Below are 26,915 nucleotides of genomic sequence, written 5' to 3'. Positions count from 1 at the left end.
GAGAGAAGTAGTAGCATTAAGGAGGGGAGTAAAAGCATGGGGGAGAGAAGTAGAAGCATGGAGCAGGGGAGTAATAGTGTGGAAGAGAGAAGTAGAAGCATGAAGGAGCGGAGTAATAGTGTAGAGGAAGGTAGTGGTAGCAGTGAGGAGAGGAGTAGTAGCATGGTGGAGAGGAGTAGAAGTATGGAGCAGGGGAGTAATAGTGTGGAGGAGGGGAGACATAGCATGGAGTAGATGAGTAGTAGCATTAAGGGGAGTAACAATGTGGAGGAGGGGGTAGTAGTGTGGAGGAGAGAAGTGGTACCATGGAGGAGCGGGGGTAATAGTGTGGAGGAGGGGAGTAGTAGCATGGAGGAGAGAAGTAGAAGCATGGAGGAGGCTAGCAATAATGTGGAGTAGGGGACTAGTACCGTGGAGGAGAGAAGTAGTAGCATGAAGGAGGGGAGTAATAGTGTGGAGGTGGGGAGTAGTAGCATGCAGGAGAGAAGTAGTAGCATTGAGGAGAGGAGTAGTAGTGTGGAGGAGTGGAGTAGTAGCATGAAGGAGGGGAATAATAGTGTGGGGGAGAGAAGTAGAAGCATGGAGCAGGGGAGTAATCGTGTGGAGGAGGGGAGTAGTAGCATGGAGTACAGGAGTAGTAGCATTAAGGAGGGGAGTAATAATCTGGAGGAGGGGAGTAGTAGCTTGGAGGAGGGGAGTAGTAGCATTGAGGAGAGGAGTGGTAGCATGGAGGGGAGTAGTAGCTTGGAGGAGGGGAGTAGTAGCATTGAGGAGAGGAGTGGTAGCTTGGAGGAGGGGAGTAGTAGCATGGAGGGGAGTAGTAGCTTGGAGGAGGGGAGTAGTAGCATTGAGGAGAGGAGTAGTAGCATGGAGGGGAGTAGTAGCTTGGAGGAGGGGAGTAGTAGCATTGAGGAGAGGAGTGGTAGCATGGAGGGGAGTAGTAGCATGTAGGAGGGGAGTAGTAGCATGGAGGGGAGTAGTAGCTTGGAGGAGGGGAGTAGTAGCATTGAGGAGAGGAGTAGTAGCATGGAGGGGAGTAGTAGCTTGGAGGAGGGGAGTAGTAGCATTGAGGAGAGGAGTGGTAGCATGGAGGGGAGTAGTAGCTTGGAGGAGGGGAGTAGTAGCATTGAGGAGAGGAGTAGTAGCATGGAGGGGAGTAGTAGCTTGGAGGAGGGGAGTAGTAGCATTGAGGAGAGGAGTGGTAGCATGGAGGGGAGTAGTAGCTTGGAGGAGGGGAGTAGTAGCATTGAGGAGAGGAGTAGTAGCATTGAGGAGAGGAGTAGTAGCATGGAGGGTAGTAGTAGCTTGGAGGAGGGGAGTAGTAGCATTGAGGAGAGGAGTAGTAGCATGGAGGGGAGTAGTAGCTTGGAGGAGGGGAGTAGTAGCATTGAGGAGAGGAGTAGTAGCATGGAGGGGAGTAGTAGCTTGGAGGAGGGGAGTAGTAGCATTGAGGAGAGGAGTAGTAGCATGGAGGGGAGTAGTAGCTTGGAGGAGGGGAGTAGTAGCATTGAGGAGAGGAGTGGTAGCATGGAGGGGAGTAGTAGCATGTAGGAGGGGAGTAGTAGCATGGAGGGGAGTAGTAGCTTGGAGGAGGGGAGTAGTAGCATTGAGGAGAGGAGTGGTAGCATGGAGGGGAGTAGTAGCTTGGAGGAGGGGAGTAGTAGCATTGAGGAGAGGAGTGGTAGCATGGAGGTGAGTAGTAGCTTGGAGGAGGGGAGTAGTAGCATTGAGGAGAGGAGTGGTAGCATGGAGGGGAGTAGTAGCTTGGAGGAGGGGAGTAGTAGCATTGAGGAGAGGAGTGGTAGCATGGAGGGGAGTAGTAGCTTGGAGGAGGGGAGTAGTAGCATTGAGGAGAGGAGTAGTAGCATGGAGGGGAGTAGTAGCTTGGAGGAGGGGAGTAGTAGCATTGAGGAGAGGAGTAGTAGCATGGAGGGGAGTAGTAGCTTGGAGGAGGGGAGTAGTAGCATTGAGGAGAGGAGTGGTAGCATGGAGGGGAGTAGTAGCATGTAGGAGGGGAGTAGTAGCATGGAGGGGAGTAGTAGCTTGGAGGAGGGGAGTAGTAGCATTGAGGAGAGGAGTGGTAGCATGGAGGGGAGTAGTAGCTTGGAGGAGGGGAGTAGTAGCATTGAGGAGAGGAGTGGTAGCATGGAGGGGAGTAGTAGCTTGGAGGAGGGGAGTAGTAGCATTGAGGAGAGGAGTGGTAGCATGGAGGGGAGTAGTAGCTTGGAGGAGGGGAGTAGTAGCATTGAGGAGAGGAGTGGTAGCATGGAGGGGAGTAGTAGCTTTGAGGAGGGGAGTAGTAGCATTGAGGAGAGGAGTGGTAGCATGGAGGGGAGTAGTAGCTTGGAGGAGGGGAGTAGTAGCATTGAGGAGAGGAGTGGTAGCATGGAGGGGAGTAGTAGCATGTAGGAGGGGAGTAGTAGCATGGAGGGGAGTAGTAGCTTGGAGGAGGGGAGTAGTAGCATTGAGGAGAGGAGTGGTAGCATGGAGGGGAGTAGTAGCTTGGAGGAGGGGAGTAGTAGCATTGAGGAGAGGAGTGGTAGCATGGAGGGGAGTAGTAGCTTGGAGGAGGGGAGTAGTAGCATTGAGGAGAGGAGTGGTAGCATGGAGGGGAGTAGTAGCTTGGAGGAGGGGAGTAGTAGCATTGAGGAGAGGAGTGGTAGCATGGAGGGGAGTAGTAGCTTGGAGGAGGGGAGTAGTAGCATTGAGGAGAGGAGTAGTAGCATGGAGGGGAGTAGTAGCTTGGAGGAGGGGAGTAGTAGCATTGAGGAGAGGAGTAGTAGCATGGAGGGGAGTAGTAGCTTGGAGGAGGGGAGTAGTAGCATTGAGGAGAGGAGTGGTAGCATGGAGGGGAGTAGTAGCATGTAGGAGGGGAGTAGTAGCATGGAGGGGAGTAGTAGCTTGGAGGAGGGGAGTAGTAGCATTGAGGAGAGGAGTGGTAGCATGGAGGGGAGTAGTAGCTTGGAGGAGGGGAGTAGTAGCATTGAGGAGAGGAGTGGTAGCATGGAGGGGAGTAGTAGCTTGGAGGAGGGGAGTAGTAGCATTGAGGAGAGGAGTGGTAGCATGGAGGGGAGTAGTAGCTTGGAGGAGGGGAGTAGTAGCATTGAGGAGAGGAGTGGTAGCATGGAGGGGAGTAGTAGCTTGGAGGAGGGGAGTAGTAGCATTGAGGAGAGGAGTGGTAGCATGGAGGGGAGTAGTAGCTTGGAGGAGGGGAGTAGTAGCATTGAGGAGAGGAGTGGTAGCATGGAGGGGAGTAGTAGCTTGGAGGAGGGGAGTAGTTGCATTGAGGAGAGGAGTAGTAGCATGGAGGGGAGTAGTAGCTTGGAGGAGGGGAGTAGTAGCATTGAGGAGAGGAGTGGTAGCATGCAGGGGAGTAGCAGCATGTAGGAGGGGAGTAGTAGCATGGAGGGGAGTAGTAGCTTGGAGGAGGGGAGTAGTAGCATTGAGGAGAGGAGTGGTAGCATGGAGGGGAGTAGTAGCTTGGAGGAGGGGAGTAGTAGCATTGAGGAGAGGAGTGGTAGCATGGAGGGGAGTAGTAGCTTGGAGGAGGGGAGTAGTAGCATTGAGGAGAGGAGTAGTAGCATGGAGGGGAGTAGTAGCTTGGAGGAGGGGAGTAGTAGCATTGAGGAGAGGAGTAGTAGCATGGAGGGGAGTAGTAGCTTGGAGGAGGGGAGTAGTAGCATTGAGGAGAGGAGTGGTAGCATGGAGGGGAGTAGTAGCATGTAGGAGGGGAGTAGTAGCATGGAGGGGAGTAGTAGCTTGGAGGAGGGGAGTAGTAGCATTAAGGAGAGGAGTGGTAGCATGGAGGGGAGTAGTAGCTTGGAGGAGGGGAGTAGTAGCATTGAGGAGAGGAGTGGTAGCATGGAGGGGAGTAGTAGCTTGGAGGAGGGGAGTAGTAGCATTGAGGAGAGGAGTGGTAGCATGGAGGGGAGTAGTAGCTTGGAGGAGGGGAGTAGTAGCATTGAGGAGAGGAGTGGTAGCATGGAGGGGAGTAGTAGCTTGGAGGAGGGGAGTAGTAGCATTGAGGAGAGGAGTGGTAGCATGGAGGGGAGTAGTAGCTTGGAGGAGGGGAGTAGTAGCATTGAGGAGAGGAGTGGTAGCATGGAGGGGAGTAGTAGCTTGGAGGAGGGGAGTAGTAGCATTGAGGAGAGGAGTAATAATCTGTTCATAACTTTATTTTGGTATTGAGCCATAAAAGTTGTGCACAATATATATAAAAATTCAATTATAAAACAGTATCCAATCAACTAGAACAGTGTGGGATTAAATGTGTGCTCCACAAAACCTTTGCCACTTAGCCCCACTGCTGTATCAACAAGGTCAGGTATTGCTGAATAACTGAGTTAGTGGTCATGTGTGGTCTCGCGTGTGGTATGTCAGATGATGTGGAGGAGGACAGTAGTACCATGGAGAGGAGCAGTAGCGTGGAGGAAAGGAGTAGTAGTGTGAAGGAGGTAAGTGGTAGTGTGGAGGAGAGGAGTAGTGGTGTGTAGGAGGGGGAAGTAGCATTGAGGAGATTAGTAGTAGCATGGAGGAGAGGAGTATTAGCATGTAGGAGAGGAGTAGTAGCATGGAGAAGGGAATTAGTAGGATGGAGGAGGGGAGTAGTAGCATGGATGAGGGTATTAGTAGCATTGAGGAGGGCAGTAGTAACTGTAGCATGGAGGAGGGCAGTAGTAGCATGGAGGAGGGGAGTAGTAGCATGTAGGAGGGGAGTAGTAACATGGAGGAGGGGAGTAGTAGCATGGAGAAGGGAATTAGTAGCATGGAGGAGGGGAGTAGTAGCATGGATGAGGGGAGGAGTAGCATGGAGGAGGGAAGGAGTAGCATGTTGGAGGGGAGGAGTAGCATGAAGGGGGGAGTAGTAGCATGGGGGAGGGGAGGAGAAGCATGAAGGGGGAGTAGTAGCATGGAGGAGAGGAGTATTAGCATGTAGGAATGGAGTAATATCATGAAGGAGGGGAGACATAGCATGGAGGAGGGGATTAGTAGCATGGGGGAGGTGAGTAGTAGCATGGAGAAGAGGAGTATTAGCCTGGAGGAGGCGAGTCGTAGCAAGGATGAGGAGAGTAGTAGCCTGTAGGAGGGAAGTAGTAGCCTGTAGGTGGGGAGTAGTAGCATGGAGGAGAGGAGTATTAGCATGAAGGAGAGGAGTATTAGCGTGTAGGAGGGGAGCAGTAGCATGGATGAGGGGAGTAGTAGCATGGAGGAGGGCAGTAGTAGCATGGAGGAGGGAGTAGTAGCATGGAGGATGGCAGTATTAGCATGGAGGGGGGAGTAGTAGCATGGAGGAGGGGGTAGTAATGTGTAGGAGGGGAGTAGTAGCATGGAGGAGGGGAGTAGTAGCATGGAGGAGGGGAGTTTTCACATGGAGGAGGGGAGTAGTAGCATGTAGGAGGGGAGTAGTAGCCTGTAGGAGGGGAGCAGTAGCATGGATGAGAGGAGTATTAGCATGAAGGAGAGGAGTATTAGCTTTTAGGAGGGGAGTAGTAGCATGGATGAGCGGAGTAGTAGCATGGAGGAGCGCAGTAGTAGCATAGAGGAGGGAGTAGTAGCATGGAGAAGGGGAGTAGTAGAATGGCGGAGGGGAGTAGTAGCATGCAGGAGGGGAGTAGTAGCATGCAGGAGGGGAGTAGCAGCATGGAGGAGGGGAGTAGTAGCATGCAGGAGGGGAGTGTTAGCATGGAGGAGGGAGTAGTAGCATGGAGGAGGGGAGTAGTAGCATGCAGGAGGGGAGTAGCAACATGGAGGAGGGGGTAGTAGCATGCATGGGGGGAGTATTAGCATGGAGGAGGGAGTAGTAGCATGGATGAGGGGAGTAGTAGCATGGAGGAGGGGAGTAGTAGCATGGAGGAGGGAGTAGTAGCATGGAGGAGGGAGTAGCAGCATGCAGGAGGGGAGTAGCAGCATGGATGAGGGGGTAGTAGCATGCAGGAGGGGAGTAGAAACATGGAGGAGGGGAGAAGCAGCATGCAGAAGGGGAGTAGCAGCATGGAGGAGGGGAGTAACAGTATGGAGGAGTGGAGTAATAGCATGGAGGAGGGTGTAGCAGCATGCAGGAGGGGAGTAGTAGCATGCAGGAGGGGAGTAGCAGCATGGAGGGGGGGAGTAGTAGCATGGAGAAGAGGAGTATTAGCCTGGAGGAGGCGAGTCATAGCAAGGATGAGGGGAGTAGTAGCATGTAGGAGGCAAGTAGTAGCCTGTAGGAGGGGAGTAGTAGCATGGAGGAGAGGAGTATTAGCATGAAGGAGAGGAGTATTAGCTTGTAGGAGGGGAGCAGTAGCATGGATGAGGGGAGTAGTAGCATGGAGGAGGGCAGTAGTAGCATGGAGGAGGGAGTAGTAGCATGGAGGAGGGCAGTAGTAGCATGGAGAAGGGGAGTATTAGCCTGGAGGAGGCGAGTCATAGCAAGGGTGAGGGGAGTAGTAGCATGTAGGAGGGGAGTAGTAGCCTGTAGGAGGGGAGTAGTAGCATGGAGGAGAGGAGTATTAGCATGAAGGAGAGGAGTATTAGCTTGTAGGAGGAGAGCAGTAGCATGGATGAGGGGAGTAGTAGCATGGAGGAGGGCAGTAGTAGCATGGAGGAGGGAGTAGTAGCATGGAAGAGGGCAGTAGTAGCATGGCGGAGGGGAGTAGTAGCATGGAAGAGCGGAGTAGTAGCATGCAGAAAGGGAGTTTTAGCATGGAGGAGGGAGTAGTAGCATGGAGGAGGGGGTAGTAATGTGTAGGAGGGGAGTAGTAGCCTGTAGGAGGGGAGTAGTAGCATGGAGGAGAGGAGTATTAGCATGAAGGAGAGGAGTATTAGCTTGTAGGAGGAGAGCAGTAGCATGGATGAGGGGAGTAGTAGCATGGAGGAGGGCAGTAGTAGCATGGAGGAGGGAGTAGTAGCATGGAAGAGGGCAGTAGTAGCATGGCAGAGGGGAGTAGTAGCATGGAAGAGCGGAGTAGTAGCATGCAGAAAGGGAGTTTTAGCATGGAGGAGGGAGTAGTAGCATGGAGGAGGGGGTAGTAATGTGTAGGAGGGGAGTAGTAGCATGGAGGAGGGGAGTAGTAGCATGGAGGAGGGGAGTTTTCGCATGGAGGAGCGGAGTAGTAGCATGTAGGAGGGGAGTAGTAGCCTGTAGGAGGGGAGCAGTCGCATGGATGAGAGGAGTATTAGCATGAAGGAGAGGAGTATTAGCTTGTAGGAGTGGAGTAGTAGCATGGAGGAGCGCAGTAGTAGCATAGAGGAGGGAGTAGTAGCATGGAGAAGGGGAGTAGTAGCATGGAGGAGGGGAGTAGTAGTATGGAGGAGGGGAGTAGTAGCATGGATGAGGGGAGGAGTAGCATGGAGGAGGGGAGGAGTAGCATGGTGGAGGGGAGGAGTAGCATGAAGGGGGAGTAGTAGCATGGAGGAGGGGAGGAGTAGCGTGCAGGAGGGGAGTAGTAGCGCGGAGGAGAGGAGTATTAGCATGTAGGAATGGAGTAATATCATGAAGGAAGGGAGACGTAGCATGGAGGAGGAGATTAGTAGCCTGTAGGAGGGAAGTAGTAGCCTGTAGGTGGGGAGTAGTAGCATGGAGGAGAGGAGTATTAGCATGAAGGAGAGGAGTATTAGCGTGTAGGAGGGGAGCAGTAGCATGGATGAGGGGAGTAGTAGCATGGAGGAGGGAGTAGTAGCATGGAGGTGAGTAGTAGCTTGGAGGAGGGGAGTAGTAGCATTGAGGAGAGGAGTGGTAGCATGGAGGGGAGTAGTAGCTTGGAGGAGGGGAGTAGTAGCATTGAGGAGAGGAGTAGTAGCATGGAGGGGAGTAGTAGCCTGTAGGAGGGGAGCAGTAGCATGGATGAGAGGAGTATTAGCATGAAGGAGAGGAGTATTAGCTTTTAGGAGGGGAGTAGTAGCATGGATGAGCGGAGTAGTAGCATGGAGGAGCGCAGTAGTAGCATAGAGGAGGGAGTAGTAGCATGGAGAAGGGGAGTAGTAGAATGGCGGAGGGGAGTAGTAGCATGCAGGAGGGGAGTAGCAGCATGCAGGAGGGGAGTAGCAGCATGGAGGAGGGGAGTAGTAGCATGCAGGAGGGGAGTGTTAGCATGGAGGAGGGAGTAGTAGCATGGAGGAGGGGAGTAGTAGCATGCAGGAGGGGAGTAGCAGCATGGATGAGGGGGTAGTAGCATGCAGGAGGGGAGTAGAAACATGGAGGAGGGGAGAAGCAGCATGCAGAAGGGGAGTGGCAGCATGGAGGAGGGGAGTAGCAGCATGCAGGAGGGGAGTAGCAGCATGGAGGAGGGAAGTAGTAGCATGGAGGAGGGATTAGTAGCAGGGAGGAGGGGAGTAGTAGCATGGAGGAGGGAGTAGTAGCATGGAGGAGGGAGTAGCAGCATGCAGGAGGGGAGTAGCAGCATTGAGGAGGTGGTAGTAGCATGCAGGAGGGGAGTAGAAACATGGAGGGGGAGAAGCAGCATGCAGAAGGGGAGTAGCAGCATGGAGGAGGGGAGTAACAGTATGGAGGAGTGGAGTAATAGCATGGAGGAGGGAGTAGCAGCATGCAGGAGGGGAGTAGTAGCATGCAGGAGGGGAGTAGCAGCATGGAGGGGGGGAGTAGCAGCATGTAGAAGGGGAGTAGTAGCATGGAGGAGAGGAGTAGCAGCATGTAGAAGGGGAGTAGTAGCATGGAGGAGGGAGTAGTAGCAGGGAGGAGGGGAGTAGTAGCATGGAGGAGGGAGTAGCAGCATGGAGGAAGGGAGTAGTAGCATGAAGGAGGGAGTAGTAGCATGGAGGATGGCAGTATTAGCATGCAGGAGGGGGTAGTAGCATGCAGGTGGGGTGTAGCTGCATGGAGGAAGGGAGTAGTAGCATGGAGGAGGGCAGTATTAGCATGCAGGAGGGGGTAGTAGCATGCAGGTGGGGTGTAGCAGCATGGAGGAGGGGAGTAGTAGCATGGAGGAGGACAGTAGTAGCATGCAGGAGGGGGTAGTAGCATGCAGGTGGGGTGTAGCAGCATGGAGGAGGTGAGTATTAGCTTGGAGGGGGGAATCAGGTGTGTTTAGGAGATGCAAGGTGAAAGGGTGGGGGGGATATCAGGAGGTGCGGAACATTGGAGGCACATCGAGAAAGGAGGTGGGGTGAGAGGGCAGCAGCTAGAGGAGAGTGAGGAAGGTGAGACTGGGCGCGCAAGGACAGCCTGAATGAAGCGAGAGTGAGTGCAGGGTGTATCCGCCTTTCTTTTAGTTCCCTAAGCAATGGATAGAGACGGCTAGGAAGTCTCTGAGGGAGGTTAGGTAGCCATCCGTAACCTGTGACAGCCTGTAGACAGTAAGAAGTCGACATGCATCAGATCTCACCGGGGTGCAAGAGTGCCTGGCTTAGGAAAGAGGGTCCCACCTAAAAAAGAGAAGGATGCACCCAGGCTCCACAAAAACACAAACGATGCAACTGTCTCTGCGTCTCAGCAGGATTCCTGTGCTGTCTCGAGAGCATTGACAAAGCCGACCTTTCATGGCATGGTTGCCGTGCCCCTTGTGGGCACTGGTGCAGTCATATCAGAGTGGGTCTTGGCAAATGCCAACCTCTCCTCCAACGTGAAGCGCCACACTCCCAGGGCAGCAGGAGTGGCATCGTGCAGGAGCTTCCCCTCTTAAGGGTGCCCATAACCTGGGCATTTGTCCATTAGTTAGGCCATGTGTATCACCCATTTCTCATTCTTGCCAGCCCCTTTCCTTTCCCCTCTAGTAAGGTGCTGAATGAGACATTTTCTTTTGGTTTGGCGTAACAAGGCCGCAGATTTATTTTCACATATATACAAGCACAGCAAACAGATCTTGAAAATAGTTCCAAAGATGTAGTGACTGCTCCTTGTCCTGCTTCCCCCTTTTTATCCATGTCCATTGCAGGCCCAACTCCCCCAAGACCTTCAAGTCTGAGAACCGCCTGCCCCTGCAGGTATTTGGGAACTGGGGGAGCGCCGTTTGTTGGGGGGAAGCTGAGCCCCAATTGCTACCGCCAGACACCCCCGCCGTTTAGGCTCCCAGGAGGCGCTCTCCAGAATGGGCGAAGCCCCTTCCGGTTTAGCAATGGCTCATTCGGAGTCTTTCTCTTCTCATTGGTCGCCACAACACCGCCACGCCAAAGGTGGGTTACCGCCCACCGTGGCTCCCCCCTTTCCTATTTTGTAGCTCTAGAAGAGCTGTGTGCACCTTGCTGCCCAGTGCCAGTCCTTCTATCCTTCTTTGACCAGGGATGTCACCTTTACTGATCGTGCCTGATCTAGGGGTACTTCAGTCCCCTTCCACCTTTCCGTTCTCCTTTGACCTGCTCTCGCACAACTGGCTCCCGGTGAGGCCTCCCCTTTCTTCCAACCATCTCCTTTGTAGACACGACTCTCTCAACCCTCCATGCCTGATACCCCCTGCCCCTGCAGGTGTTTTGGGCTGAGAGAGCGCCATTTGTTCGAGGAAGCGGAGCCCTCGTTGCCACCACCAGACGCCCCTGACGTTTTTAGGCTCCCAAGAGGCGCTGGTCTGACTCCGTTCCTTGTGCAACCCTCTCCTTCGTAGGTATAATTCTCTCAACCCTCCGTGCCCGGTACCCCCCTGCCGCTGCAGGAGTTTATGGGCTGAGAGAGCGCCATTTGTTCGAGGAAGCGGAGCCCTCGTTGCCACCACCAGACGCCCCTGCCGTTTTAGGCTCCCAAGAGGCGAAGATCCAACTCCGTTCCTTGCATTGTCTGCTTGGAGCTCTGCCTTCCCCAGAGCGATCCTGCTCTGGGGAATACCTCAGCCCCTGCACCTTTAAGCAGCCTATGCGCACCCATCTCAATAAATGCACTCTGCCCCTGGCATTCCTCCTGAGTTAGTGGAGTGTAAACACGAGGCTACTGTACCTACTGACTTGTATTCTGCATCGAAACGTATCCCCCTTTTGCTTCTTAATACTGGTGTTACCTTGCGCACAATCCCCAATAAATTGTGTTATGTATTAGTCTCCTTCGTGGCCACCTCAGCAGCCCAATGGATAGCCTGAGCCCTCTCCCCCGCTTTGGTGCCCCTGCAACTACCAGGTCATGCCGTGATAAGGTACCCCACCATGCCCCCAACCTGGACAACCTGCCTTGTAGGGTATGCCCTCTTGTGCATCCACCTCAGTGGCCCCGCAACTGACCTGAGCGCCCCAGCAGCCTTTACCCCCTGGTCAACTAAAATATACCCTATACCGAGAACACCAGTTTCTGCTCAAATATGGCCGCCTACAAAGGTATCCATCTACCTCTGTGCCCTTATCACCTCCCCGGGTGGGGGTGGAGCGAGGGAAGGGCCGGTATATGCTATGATGCGTTAATACCCAGAAGTTTCACCGAGCTTATTTGGTGTCTGCACGTGTGCTGTTCCCTCTCCTCTTGCTCAAAGGGTGATCATGCTGCCAAGCCCCGACCCCTTACAGCTACAATGTGCCCCCATCAATTGTGACGTGCGTTCCTAAACCTTTGGAACCCTGATAACTAGCCTGTGTCCTCCATTTGCCATTTTCTGAAATTGGGAGGCCAAGAACAGTAGTTGAGGTGTCCGGCTATGCTGTCCCGCCCCCATACAGGCAGCCGAGTGGCTCCCTAGCGCAACTGATTCTAGAATGCCATCACTGGAGGGCCCCAGCCCGCAAAGCAATGTGGAGATCTACCCTCCTTCCAGGTGTAGAGAGATTCTGAGTATCGGTCCCTTCCCACTCCACACCCGAGTGAGGTGTATGGGGGCACAGTTTGTCCAATTAGACTTGAGCTACAAAGCTGTATTCCCCACCAGCAGACCATCCCCAAGCCTGCTTGCCTTAGGCCCGCTGCGGGTCCAACCTGAACTCTGCTCTTCACCCCTCCTCAGTTAACAAACTGCGGCTAACGACGGAAGCTGCACCATCGGCCCGCGACAAGGAATACAACTCGTAACCTGTACCTCTGCGACAAACATGCCCGTTAAGTCCACCTGTCCTGGGCCTACCCCACCCAGATGGGCAAATGCCAACCTCTCCTCCAACGTCAAGCGCCACACTCCCGGGGCAGCAGGAGTGGCATCGTGCAGGAGCTGCCCCTCTTAAGGGTGCCCACTCGCACCCCTCGCCTTGACGGGTGGCCTTGGTGGCTCCTGCAGGGTGGAGATACGCCCAGAGTATGCCTGCTGCCTGTACTGTGTACCCATATGCCCTGGGTACTGGGTAAGCCTCTAATGGGAAACCCAGAAACGCCTCTGTGAGACTCCACACATCATAGGAGCAAGAATAACAAACATCCTCACAATATGAATATCTGTGGTTAAAGCGGCCAGGGGATCAGTACACATAATAATTAATACACGAGTAACAGTACATGCCGGCGTGTATTTCTGGTGCTTATTTCCTGCATCTCAAAAAGATACAAACATGCAGAAAAGTATTAACCTGTCTAATAGAATGCATTTTTTAAAAGTGAGCACGTGTAGCAGGGGATTCACCCACACAGTAAATGCACGACATGTGTGTGCATAGCGAATTGTTACATGTTCTATTTACTGAACACGTTCAAAGTAGCAATAGCAGAGCGGCTGGAATCCGGCGGGAAGTTGATTTCGGGGTCCCCCGTGTACGTGGCAGGTTCCCCATTATGAAGCGCACCTCAGATTTGCACCGTGCTCACCAGTCCATCACGGGCTCAGCCACGTAGATATAGCGCTGCGCCAGAGAATGCTGGGTTCCTACCCGCGGTGTGCTTGAGGCCGGGGTCAGCACGTGCAGGCGTGGGGGCATCGAACCCCTTAAACAGCAAGGAGCCCCCTGGGGGTGGAATGATGCATAGCCTCTCAGACGGCGCTGTCTCCCTGGCCGGATTGGAAATAACGAGGAGCTATATTGCCGAGACCGCCGTGTAGATGATTTAACAGAATGCTGTGCCGATTGCTGGGGCAGCATGCGCCGGTTCACAGGGCACCATGCATGCATGCGCCTAAACACACGAGGACAGTGCTGCCCATCACTATGCATGCCTAAAAAGCCCTGGCAGAACGGTCGGATGACGCCCGCCTAGAGGCCAGCAGCAGCCCAGCAGCGCCCTCATTACCAGGGCGAAGTGGCAGCGCCGAGAGGGGCTCTCATTAAAACTGAGCTGATCAGGAAGAGAAAGGCCCCTCCCTCGGTTCAGGCCACGCGTTGCTGCGCCTCAAAGGCATCGTGGGGTGTCTTCCTGATCTCGGGGAGCCAGAGGTAGTTGGAGTCGGGTTTATGGCATGAGATCAGGGTCTAATATGCCAAGGATGGGGGAAGAAATGTGCTCTGGGCGATGTGCACTGGTACACATGCCTCCCATTATGCCCTGCTGCCCGCCTCTTGCTGAGAACTTTAGAATTCCACTTACAAAGAAAAGGGGCACTGGCAGAAAGCAGCCATGTCCCCCCTAAACAGAGTCACCCAACCTTGAAATACGCCACTTTCCCACAATGGCCAGGTCCCGACCAAAAAACTAACAGGTATTTCACCCCAAATGTTGCAATAATGGGACCGAAGCCCCCTCTTCCCTACACTCTCAAACACACTCATTGCCTGGAAGGTTTTCTACAAATGATGTCTCTGCTCTTTAAAAGCAGGGTGTACTGGTGTGCTGGTACACAGGAAGGGCACACTGGGTCAATACAATGGATCGATGGGCACAATGTCAGTTTATTTATATATATTTACCTGTATAAACAGCACTAAGCCCAAGGGCATCAAGGCACGGTTACAGGTAAGGTTACACAGTCAAGGCGCTGTTACAGGTAAGGTTACACGGGCATTTCACGGTTACAGGTAAGGTTACACAGGCAAGGCGCTGTTACAGGTAAGGTTACACGGGCATTTTGCGGTTACAGGTAAGGTTACACAGGCAAGGTGCTGTTACAGGTAAGGTTACACAGGCAAGGGCTGTTACAGGTAAGGTTACACTGACATTGCACGGTTACAGGTAAGGTTACACAGGCAAGGCGCTGTTACAGGTAAGGTTACACAGCATTGCACGTTTGCAGTTAAGTTTACACAGGCAAGGCGCTGTTACAGGTAAGGTTACACTGGCATTGCACGGTTACAGGTAAGGTTACACAGGCAAGGCGCTGTTACAGGTAAGGGTACACTGGCATTGTACGGTTACAAGTAAGGTTACACAGGCATTGTGCGGTTACAAGTAAGGTTACAGAGGCATTGTAGAAAAATTTAGTGAAAAATAGTAGGGGGAGAGCAACACAGGTGCTGCGCTCCACGCAGAGCCAAGTTTAGAACATGGCGCAGAAGGCCAAGTAGGATTCCTAAACGCTCTTGTTCAGTTGATACCAGCTCTATGTTGATAAGCCCACAAGGGCACCCACAAGGTGTGTTTAGACCCCCCAACCCGTGAGGAGCAATGGGCATCTGAACCAAACATCAGAACCATCAATCACCCCTCAAGGACCAATGAGCATCTGAACCAACCCTTAGAACCATCAATCACCTCTCAAGGACCAATGAGCATCTGAGCCAACCCTTAATACCATCAACCCCCCCCCACCCCCAGTGAGGAGCAATGGGCATCTGCACCAACCCTCATAACTATCATTCCCCCCACGAGTAGCAATAAGCATTCTAACAAACCCTCAGAACCATCAATCCCACGCAAGGACCCATGAGCATCTGAACCAACACTCACAACAATCAATCACCCCTCAAGGACCAATGAGCATCTGAACCAACCCTCAGAACCATCAATCACCCCTCAAGGACCAATGAGCATCTAAGCCAACCCTCGGAGCCATCAATCACCCCACAAGGACCAATGAGCATCTGAGACAACCCTTAGAACCATCAATCCCCCCTCAAAGAGCAATGAGCATCTTAGACAACACTCAGAACCATCAATCCCCCCTCAAAGAGCAATTAGCATCTGAGCCAACCCTCAGAACCATCAATCACCCCTCAAGGACCAATGAGCATCTGAGCCAACCATCAGAACCATCAATCCCCCCATGAGGAGATGTGAGCATATGAGACAACCCTCAGAACCATCAATCACTCCTCAAGGACCAATGAGCATCTGAACCAACCCTCAGAACCATCAATCACCCCTCAAGGACCAATGAGCATCTGAGCCAACCCTCAGAACTATCAATCACCCCTCAAGGACCAATGAGCATCTGGGCCACCCCTCAGAACCATCAATCTCCCCTCAAAGAGCAATGAGCATCTGAGCCAACCCCCAGAACCATCAATCCCCCCTCAAAGAGCAATGAGCATCTGAGCCAAACCTCAGAACCATCAGTCACCCCTCATGGACCAATGAGCATCTGAGCCAACCATCAGAACCATCAATACCCCCATGAGGAGCAATGAGCATCTGAACCAACTTTTTCTCATCTGGCTGTCACCTTTATCTAGATCGGCTTCCAACAACACCTAATGTTTCTACAACTATTCACCCTCCTCCTCACCCTTTAGCTAGCTTTGCCTGTGGTTTTGCTCAATTGGTTTTCAGATCTTGCACTAGCCCACCCTAAACTCATGCGTATGGGCGATTTTAATATCTGGCCTACCAATCCTGCTGACTCTCATGCAAAATCTCTTGTTGCCACACTGGCTGATACCCATCTCCATGCATGCAGTCATCTCCCTACTCACTGTGCAGGAAAAGTTCTTGACTTGATATTTTCAGACAAAACTTTGACGGCTGCATTCAATCCTTTGCTGGTCCCTTGGGCTCACCATTTTCTTCTTCGATTTACTATATTCCTTCCCTTTTCTTTTCATCGAGCTCCTAAAGTTTACCAATCTCGATGACACTGGGGTAAGGTTTGCCCTTCCTTGGTGGATGATTACCTTAGGGCAGTGCTCTTCAAATATTTTTGACCTGGGTTCTCCCTGAGCAAAATGTTGACGGGCCAGACCCCCCAAAAATGCCAAATGGACAGTAAATCAAAATGGCTATAAACTATTGCGCCGTCACTGCACCCTACACCCAGTATAGTCCCTGGGCTCCCCACCTGCTCCCATCATAGTCTCAGGGCTATCTCATCCCACTCCTAGACCCCCCAGTCCCCCCAACCCTGCTCCCACCACTATGCCATGGCTCCCCCACATCCTGCTCACACCACATTCCCTCGGCTCGCCCCACCCCACTCCCAGCATCGTCCCAGGGCTAGTAGTGGCAGGTACATTTTTCTTCCAGATATGCCATAGCAACCAAGCGTAGCAAGGGAACCCGAGCCAATAAATGGGGGTTCAGGGTGGTCTTCCCCAGGAATTCTTTTAAAATAATAGTTTAAAATGTTGCATTTTAGGGCATACTTTTAAAAACCATTGGGTAAAAAGCCTAACAGTTTGAAATTGGTGCTGGGGGAGAGGGGGCATGCATGGTGTTATTTGCTGGACATTTATGATAGGTGTCCAGTAAAAAGATATCATCCCTGTTCCATGGAGCTGATTTTGGCAGGTGGGTAGGGGGATTGTGCAACATGTACAACCCCATTTCCCCCAACAGCTAAAATCAGTTCCACGGACCAATACAAGCACACACATACACATTCACACAGCATTCACAAATCAAGCACTCTATCATTCACACGAGCACCCAACACCATACACTCACTCATAACACAAGCATACATGCATCCATACACATGTTTAGATAAAAAATAAATTAACATAAACCTACCTTCTGCCCCGGTCCTGACGTTTCCTCCCCAGCACTCCAGTCCCTGCATCATGACCAGGAATCTGGAAGCAATAGCTTGCTGGTTCCTGCACAGGCGTGCAGGGGCCTGTGTGTGGGTGCTGCAATGCCCTGCTCCAGCCTGCTCTGTCTGTATGTGTGAAGAGGCGCAGGAGCTCCCCCTCGCACATACAGACATGCAGTTCCCCAGCGAGCATTTCCAATGAGCTATGCAAGGCTGGTGAATCAAAGCATCCCAGCCTTGCAGGGCTCAGTGAGCATGTGCGGCTGCGGAACTGAACTGTCAAAGAGAAACAGTGTTTCCCTTTGACAGTTCAGCCAGCCCAGGAGCACTCCCTCAGCTGGAAAAAGCAGCTGTGGGAGTGCTCAGTGTTTCACTGGGCTGGCTCCTCGGCTCCTTCATAATGGGTGATGGGGCACTGGGTCGATGCCCTTTCACCCATTGTTCCTCTTTTTCTTTCCTCCTTTTAAAAAGAAAAGAGTACTTTTTTTTCCTATTTCAGACTGGAGATTTGCACCTTCCGTGAATATGGTTGCGGTCCACCTGGTTGGCGCACCCCACAGTTTGAATACCTCTGCCTTGGGGTAAGCTCAAAACGACTTCCTGGGATATGATATGATATGATATGGCATTTATAACACGGCTACACACAAGTGTTTCAAGGTGCAACGAGGCAAGGGAGGGTGGACAGAGGGAGGACAGAGACAGCGATCTTACTAGGCCAGGTGACATTGAGATCGCGTAAGTGCAGGGTAGGGAGGAAAGGGTAAGTGCTGGGGAAGGGAGAGGGGCAGTGCCATACATAGGATCAACAGTAAAGAATCAATGAAATAAATGCAACAGAATAAAAAGTGCGGCCAGCTAGTGGCAAGTGCAGGAGTAAGTGCAGACATCAAGTGTCAGGAGCTGGTGGGGACTGTAGGGATACAGAAAAATAAAAACAGCCCCTAACTGTAGGGGTTGCCCAGGAGGCAGCAAAGGTGTGCAGCTGGCGGGGAGTGAACTTTGGCCCAAGATCAGAGGGTAGGCAGGTGACCAGTGCAGTTTCAGTCCGTAATTCTGCAGGCAAGAGGAGGAGAGAAAGCAGAAGCAAAGAGGAAGGTCTTGAGGTGCTTCTGGAACCAGAGATGGTTCTCCTCAAGTTTCAGGGAGGCAGAGAGGCTGTTCCAGAGGGAGGCCCAGCCGCAAAAAGAGATCTACCATCAACCCGTTGCTTGGAGAAGCGACTGACCCTGAGGGAGTTGAAGGTGGATGAGCGAAGCGCTCGAGAGGGAAGATAATCTAGATATTTGCACTGCTTTACGCAATGCTTTGACAGATTCAGCGGATACATTTGCTCTAGTTAATACCAGCATCAGCCGCTCCAAACCTTCGGCCCCTTGGCTTTCATCTGATCTTAGTGAAGTTAAGCAAGCCTGTCGACGCGCAGAACGCAAATGGCGCATTAATTATGATCTTGAATATAAACAGATCTACAAGCAGTCGTTGTCATGCTATTATGATGCGATTAAAACAGCGAAATCTCAATACTAGGTGAATCGCATCATATCAGCACCTTGCTCTTCACCAGAGCTATTTAGAATTGCCAGGGAATGTTATCTTTGCCTCTTCCCGCTCTGAAGCCCGGTGGGACTCCATTACTAGAGAAGATCTGCAAGCTCCATCCGCTTATTGCTCCTGATGGCCCGGGACTTTCTGCTCCCACACAGTTTGTGCAAACTCCTACTTTGATGGTCTGTTATGAGATGGTTCAGTTTGAACTAATTACTGATGGTGCTGTTTCTGCTGCTTTACGCAGACTTAAATCTGCATCTCGATCTGATCCTACGCCTCTTCATGTCTTTCAATCTCTCCCCTGGGAAACGATCTCCTTGTTTACTGCAGCTCTTCATCATTCTTTTACTACTGGTGTGATTCCTGCTTCTTTAAAGCATGCGCTGGTTACTTCACCTCTAAAGAAGGCACACTTGGACCCAGCTACAGCAGCCAACCATTGGCCCATATCTCTTCTTCCGATTCTTATGACACTAATGGAAGCTATTGCTACTCCTCAATGTTCTCGCTTCCTTGAATCAGAGCATCGTTGACATTCTTTTCGATCTGGTTTCCGACCACTTATGGGCACAGAGTTGTAGAGGAGCAGATGATGTCATCCCTAGTGCCCGCCCCCTCACCTCTGTCATACTGGAAGCAAAGCCGAAGGACTCTGTGCCTGGCACCAGGTATCATCCCAATACCACACCGAAGATACGAGACACGCCATGCAGACAACCATATCAAATGTACCCCCGCACTGAAGTGGTGGAAGGATGTCGGCATGGAAGAGCTGTAAGTGCGAACAGATGAGAGTAAAGTGACGTCATGAAGGGAAGACACAATGACGTGCGGAAATGATATAAGAATACTTAAAGAATGAAGGTGTAATCCAAGTAACAAAGTAATTAATTATAAAGAGATGAAATCAGCAATGCTGAGGAAACAAATGAGATGAAGCCCAACAAATGTATATATGCAGAAACGCAAGCTGGATGAAGTTACATAGAAGCTAGAACATAAGTAAAGTGGCCATGATGAGAAGATGGATGTCGGATCGTGTCAAAATTCCCTCAGAGACAAACCAGGGCGGGGGAGCAGAAATGCTGCAGAAAACAGCATCCTGCGAGGAAGACAGAATATCTGTATTGCAGAGACTCATTTATTTATTTATTTATTTTTCCATTTGTATGGCATGCGCAAGACCATAGGCATCTGGGCGCTTTACCAGTTACATGAACCCATGACAGGGCGTGAACAAGGTTACAACATCATTATTACAGTTACAGAGGATGGGAGACGTGCATACAAACATGGAAATTAGGTTATAAGCTCATTTAAATGTTACAGTTTCAAGATACAGCTACAGATGAAGAGGGACAGTTGTAAAAACATAGCAATTAGGTTGTGCATCTCATTTAGGTAAACAGCCAGGCTTTCAGAGCTTTTCAGAAGACCCAGTAGGATTGCTCCGCCCTCAGGGCCGCTGAGAGGGACTTCCAGTATTTGGCATTAAGAACAGGGAAGCTAGACCCTCCTCTTTGGCTCGTTTGTACTTGGGTAGGACCTAAGAATGACACAACAAGGCATAATTGGAAAGTAGAAAGGGACTTAACCAGGATAAGGTATGAACGAAGGGGACATTTATCTTAGATTAAGCAGAAGCAAAAACATATGCAAGTGCCCAGTATTGGACAATCAAGGATGCAGAAAGCACATGTAAGACGGAGCAACCAAGTCTCCAGAGGCTAAGAGGAACATGAATAATTGAATCAAACAGCAGAAAATAACAGGTCGAAATGGACAAATCCATAGTCTACTAACACGTGATGCAGGACTCAAAAACAAGGTCTATTCATTAAGCCTCAAATGAAGACCGTTGTGTACCCTGACTCCCTTAAAAATCCCAGAGAAGAAAACAGCCAGCAAGGTCAACTACAAAGGAGAAGCCTTGGCTCATGGTCTAACTGATGAGGGATGGTAGGCTAAATGACCAATGGGGTAGTGGTCTGATGTTGTTCCCTATACCTGCGTTTCGTTCTGTTCACATGCTGCTAGTAAGCCGAATGTCCAAGGTTGAGAAAGTATGCCAATCAATCATGAGTGATTATGTAGCGGCATGCCATACAATGTTGCACAAGCCAACCCGCTGCTGTTACTCTGCTATAATCTGTATTATGCATATTAAGAGGTGGTTCCGCCTGGAAGACGTCTTTAGCTGTGGGGGGATGTGTCTCCCCCTGCCTCACACAGCGATGCTTGGGGTTGTGAAATTGTGCCTGATGTGGTGCTCATCTGTTCCACTCGGGACACAGTGAAAGCATAATGCTTCTCTTCAACCCCCTGGGAACGTTTGACCCTAATATCAGAAAGTCTGTGATCGTGCAAGAACAGAGGAAAGCAACACCTCTCTAAACATCAAAAGTCAATATAATGATGGCAACCAGAATAAATGAGACGGTGCAATGTTCTATGTACAAGGGTCGGTGAGGTCTTCGCAAGTATCGGGCACCTCTTTTCCAGCTGACGGCGGCTGGTCTCCAGCCAACAGACAAGTCCACATCTTTCAACACTGAGTTTACAGATATGCATGATTTTCTAGTTACCACAAGTTTGAAAGGATGCATGTTTTTATTGGAGGGTGAACTCACACTCAGCTTCCAATATCCCTCTAAATAGTGGCAACGGCGCCTAATCTTTGCCTTTCCTAAGATGAGTTCCGAGCAGGGAGAAACAACCTGTGTCTGAGGACCACCTCTAGAAGCTTGGCTGGGCTAACCTGACCAAAATCACACACACGTGAATCACTGCAGGCATCTGTTGATTTTAACCTTGTCAAAGACTAAAGGGACCCATGAGAGGTGCCCTCACCATGCCCAAGGAGACACAGCTTAGGTGACAAGCTTCCAATACACCTTTGGTCCTGTAAAATGCCTTGCTGCTCGCTCTGCACAGCCTGCCAGGAAGAGGAAGAAACACCAGATGACTGAGGATGGGGAAGAGAAGAGTCTGTAAGAAACTGTTACAAAATATCTTCTCTGACATCTAGGAATCCTTCGTGTATAAGCTCTGGAAGTCTGAGGAACCTTTGCCTGGCTACTATACCCTCATCATGAGCCACTGGACAGCTGCACCACAGCCCATCATCAGATGACGTATGTCTCTGATGTGCACATCCATGGTGTCTGAAAAGACTCCCTTTCTCTGGGTCTCTGCAGTTTCACGGTTTTATTACACGGCACACTCCAGCCGAGGACTCCGCCCCCGACAATGAATGTGGGGCACAAGAAAAACGCCTTTTATCTTTAATATACTACAGATTCTTTCTGAGTCGGCCTCCAACCCGTCTCGCACCCAACCTCCACCAGCACGCCGTGTCACAATGGACTAGGAACCAGGCTGGTGTGCATCAATGAGATATTTATTAATTTCTTATTTAATGAAAACGGAAAAATACTCAAAATACAGCAACCACCAATATGGGCAACACAAATGCAATGATTCCTACAGAACAATTGGTTCAGATATCCTATCACAGTTTACACCGGTCTTTAATGGCAAAACAGGAAAAATAACAGTTTTTGATCAATTGATAGCATCAAAGTTTAGCACTCCCCCCTGCAACACTCACCCCAAACATCAGCTGACTTAATTCCTTTGAATGGAAGGCAGTGGTAAGGAGTAAGGATAGAAACAGAAAATCAGATTTGGAATAAAACCCAGCACCCCAAGATGGGAAGCCAGAAAGGAAAGTGAAAACCTGTTTTTTGGAGTAAAACGGCAGAATCGGATTTTGATTATTACTCGCACGGCTACTCACAGCTGCGGTGGGACAGCTAGAAAGGACAGAATAAGGACATTCGTGTTGCTACACTTGAGGAGATAGGGAAGCTTAGAGATTACTAATCAGCACACCAGGGCAACGTGGAAAGAAAAGGAACAGTCGGTTTTGGGGAGAAAGCAAATGCAAAAGGAAAAATATAAACAGCAAATGGAAATTCGTTTTACACAGGATTTGCAATGACAGGAAGCTATGGATGGGGTTTAGCTTTCAAAATCGGAAATCAGTTTTCAAGGGCAAGGACAGAGGCACATAACAGATAGGATTCTAGACCAAAGGGATTGCTCTAAATGGGCTACGATTTGGGTTTTTAACAGGACAGATGCAAATTAGGAGTTTGTGGGGTAATACACACAATACACAGGTTTTCCATTACACAGAGACAAATTCTTTTGTGGCAATACTTTAATAACTATATTATTAAAAACACTCAACAGGATTGTTGATTTCGAATGGCAACCATTTTGAACGTGAATTGCAATGGGAAATTAATTGATTTTACTTCAAAATAATGCTAAGGATTTATACAGACAACAGAGAGATTTATCAAAAGAATACACTAACATACACAGGCTACTACAGATTCTTCTATGGAACGTGAATGATTTATACTGGCAATTTGGGACTTTCAATGGGATTTCAATGGGGTTTCAATGGGATTTTCAATGGGGTTTGTGTTACAAAAAGGGAAAGGTTTATGCAATTTAGGGTGGGGTGGTTTTCTGCTTACAAAGTAAGCCTTGGTTTGGGATTCTGGACAGCCAGCTGGATCTCAGGACACTCTGGACTGCTAGGACAATGGATCTGGTCACTGCACTCTTCTTGGGATGGTTCAGCTGCCTCCTCTCCATCCTCCTTTTCCTGTCTTGCCGGATTCTTGTGTGTGTGTCTGTCTAGTACAGCCCCCCCTTATATAGCCCAAATGTCATCATTCACATTACAATCTAGGGTGAGTACTCTATAATTACTCCTACCCTGGGATAGGACAGTTCACCATTCCTCTTTCCGCCCCCTGGCATCATTGGTTCAAGGGGAGAGAGCACCATCTGTCTGCTTGGCATTTATTACAGTTCTTTGTTCTCGGGTCACATTTTTATCAAAGCTGAGTTTTGCCTCATAACTTCATACTTATGTTAATGTTAATGTTAAAGGATATTTATACCATGCGCTATCACCAACGGAGTGGTCCCCTGGCGCTCTGGCGGCTTTGAAAGAGGGAGGGGGGGGTGAGTTAGTGGGAATAAGCTGGAAAAGTGCAAGAGAGCAGTGACTTGCTGTTGGCAGCCTCAGCCCGGTGGGTCCGTTGGTTGGGCTTGGGGTGTTTTGCGGTCCCTAGTCGTCGTGTGCTGTTGTGCAAGTCTATGTGCGGTTTGTTTTGTTGTTGCAGTGTAGTGACGTTTGTGCGGATTGGTGCATATTAGGGTTGTGGTTGTGTTTGGTTAGAGTTTGACCGGTGTATGCAGAGAGAAGAGATTGTTAGTGGATTGGTTAATTGGCCTTTCTGTCCTTGCAATTGTGCCTAGGTGTGATGTTTGCTATCATTCACTATTCCTTCTGAGTGTGTGGCGTTTGCTAATTTCAAAATGCTGTCTAGATGTGAGGAAGGCTCTGTGATCATGATTCCATTTGGGTGTTGCACTTGTCATTATTCACAGTTCCATCTAAGTGTGGCGCATGCTAACATTCACATTTCTTTCTAGATACGACGTGAGCTAAGGTCAAGAATTCCATCTAAGTGTGGCACATGCTAACATTCACATTTCTATCTAGATACGACGTGAGCTAAGGTCAAGAATTACATCTAAGTGTGGCACATGCTAACATTCATAATCCTGTCTAGATGCGGCGCAGACTAAAGTCAAGAAATCCATCTTAGTGTGGTATATTCTAACATTAACAATCCTGTCTAGATGTGACGCAGGCTAAAGTTGAGAATTCCATCTAAGTGTGGTACATGCTAACATTAACAATCCTGTCTAGATGCGACGCAGGCTAAAGTCATGAGTTTCATCTACGTGTGGTACATGCTAACATTGGCAAGTAGTTTGGTTAGTATGTAATGCAGGCAACAGTTACAGTCTAGTCAGTATTGAGTAGATTTAGGTTGGTGGTCACAAATCTCTAAATATGCGTGGTGTGAGGCTATGGAAATCCATAAAAATGAAAGGTAAGCTAGAGTGGTGGGGGCTTTTTGGAGTAGAGTAATTTCTCTACACCCCACCCGTGCCACACTTACAGTTTTGTCGGTGTCTGTTGACTTCTGGCTTCATTGGCTTCCCCTGTTGACACCTGCAGACACATCTTGGAGCCGCTAGTGTAGGAGCCGCCCTTTGCCTCGGGCCCTTAGCGAGAAGGGCTGCCAGGCCGAGGGGTTGCCTTGGGGGGTTTATTTAAGACTGGAGAGCCAGCCAATCACAGGTGGAGGGAGGGCCTGCGTGCACATGGAGACATGGCACCAGCTTTTTAAAAAATAAAGGCCCAGATGGGACCGAGGGGGCGCACAAGCTCACCTGGGAAGGCAGCATACAAAATGGCTTTGTCCCATGGTGTGCCTGCATGCCTCAGAATGTGGGCCCGAGTGGCCAATCACGGGTGGAGGGAGGGCCGGGAGGTGGGCGGAGGGAGGGGAAGAGGAAGGGGAAAGGATTGGGCGCAGGCTGCAAGAAGGGGCCTGGGTGCACATGGAGACATGGCACCAGCTTTTTCGAAAATAGGCCCAGATAGGACCAAGGGGGCACCCAAGCTCACCTGGGAATGCCGCATACGTAATGGCGTTGTCCCATGGTGTGCCTGCATGCCTCAGAGTGTGGGCCCGAGTGGCCAATCACGGGTGGATGAAGGGCCAGGAGGCGGGCAGAGGGAGGGGAAGAGGAAAGGGAAAGGATTGGGCGCAGGCTGCAAGAAGGGGCATGGGTCCACATGGAGACACGGCACCAGCTTTTTAAAACATAAACGCCCAGATGGGACCGAGGGGGCACACAAGCTCACCTGGGAACGCCGCATACGAAATGGCGTTGTCCCATGGTGTGCCTGCATGCCTCTGAGAGTGTGGGCCCGAGTGGCCAATCACGGGTGGAGGGAGGGCCGGGAGGCGGGCGGAGGGAGGGGAAGAGGAAGGGGAAAGGATTGGGCGCAGGCTGCAAGACGGGGGCCTGGGTGCACATGGAGACACGGCACCAGCTTTTTAAAAAAATAAAGGCCCAGATGGGACCAAGGGAAGCTGAGTTTTGCCTCATAACTTCATACTTATATTCGCCCCGGCCATGTGAACAAGATGTACAGTTGTGTCTGGTCATGGGGAATCAGATAAATCGATTGCGAAATGCGTACGATGTAGAATGCCCCTTTTGTGCATTTTTATCCTTTTCACACAATGTATAACAGTTATAACTCTGCAAATGATCGGGCATATTCATAATGTACATCTCTATCTTTCCACCAACTGTTATATTTGCCCATTTTTAAATCAGCCAGAAACTAGTTTTGACGGACCATTTCAGTCCACAAAGTCCCAGGAACATGCACTTCGTCTCTAAAAATCTGCCTGGAAATTGCATGGAGAAATAGCATAAAATGAAATTATTTCTTATTCTGGGTACTGCGAAAAAAAACAACAAATTGAACTCAATCTTTGCATGTCAATTGAAAGGATCTGTCCTCCACTGTGGGAGGGACGCATCATCCCCCACAGCCCACTGTATTCCTGGGTCAGTTTGCAACCAGAGATTTTTACGACCTTCTTTGAAGTTTGTCAGTTCATCTTTAGTAGGGTATGCAGGAAGGGCTCACTCCTTCTAGTCATGCTCTATCCACACTTCGCTTTCTTTGTTATCCATGAGCCCCTTTCTTTAATTCTGGCAGAGCAGGGAATTATGTTACCCTTAATCACATACCATGTTACTGCACAATAGTTCACTGGTAGGTGCGACTTTCAGTGAGGGCGGGGCAATTCCTTGCGGAGTTTCTTGCTTTAGACCAAACTGGTTTGTCCGGTGTTGCGGGCCACTTCAAAGGTGATTGAAGTCTTGTGGGGGAAAACATAATGTACCTTGTTTTAGTCAATCTCCCCCAACACGGATTTCCCTGAAGTGGTGCTGTCTTTTCCCTGTGGCTTTGAAAAGTCGTTTTTCCTTGGCCTTGTGTAAAGTGCTGCTGTTCTCATGAAAGGGAAAACAAAGCCATTTCTAGTGGAGTGTTGAATTGCTTGTCCCTCGATGTGCATTAAACGTAATGCATGCTTCTTGTCATTTAGATGAAATCAGAGCACCGCAGTGCTGTTTTTGGTGAACTGTTTAACTTTTTGTCATACAGATGGAAGAAAGCAAACACAGAGCCGTTCTCGGTGCAATGTTTAATTTTTTTTCTTTCAGATGGGATAAAAGCAAACACAGGGCCGTTCTTGGCAAAAGATGTTCAAATGCTTGCCACACATGTGCCAGGGAAAGCAAAGCACAGCCGTTTTTTGTGGCAATGTTGACTGCAGCTTTTCAGGTGACAGGGATTTCTGTTTATGGCCTGTAAATGCACCCCACATGAGGGGGTGATGCTTGCAGGTGACCTATCTTTCCATCACTGGAATTAACATTGGTCAAACATAGACTGGCTTCCACAGCTGTGACCATTTGCTTTCCAAAACTCTGTTTAGACTTGTTCACATTTCACTGAGCATTGCCTAATGTCTTAACACTGCTGCCTTGAGTCCTGTGGCAGAAGTGTGTGTCTTTTACAGTAAACATGACTTGATGAGCTATGCTAACCCTACGTTGATCAACCCTGAGCCTGGGAAGCCTTCAGTTTACCCTGAACTCTCCCGGTGATCCCACCTTGGCAGGGTCACAAACGGAGGCACTAAGCTGTCAACAAATAGCACTGCATTCTGT

At 50.3% G+C, this 26,915-nt stretch overlaps 1 protein-coding gene across 1 annotated transcript in view; it reads right to left on the bottom strand.

Moving 5' to 3' along the window:
- Positions 1–643: 643 nt before the first annotated feature.
- Positions 644–26,915, bottom strand: part of LOC138489824 (uncharacterized) — a 119,131-nt gene continuing 92,859 nt past the window's right edge. The window contains exon 3 of the mRNA XM_069617399.1: positions 644–3,758. Coding sequence (XP_069473500.1) covers positions 644–3,758 — 3,115 coding nt within the window. The remainder of the gene's footprint in view (positions 3,759–26,915) is intronic.

This window comes from Ambystoma mexicanum, chromosome 9, assembly GCF_040938575.1.
Source record: "Ambystoma mexicanum isolate Mex_15411 chromosome 9, UKY_AmexF1_1, whole genome shotgun sequence".
Lineage (NCBI taxonomy): Eukaryota > Metazoa > Chordata > Amphibia > Caudata > Ambystomatidae > Ambystoma > Ambystoma mexicanum.
The sequence above is the reverse complement of the archived record's forward strand: the minus strand, read 5'-3'. Positions and strand labels throughout refer to the sequence as shown.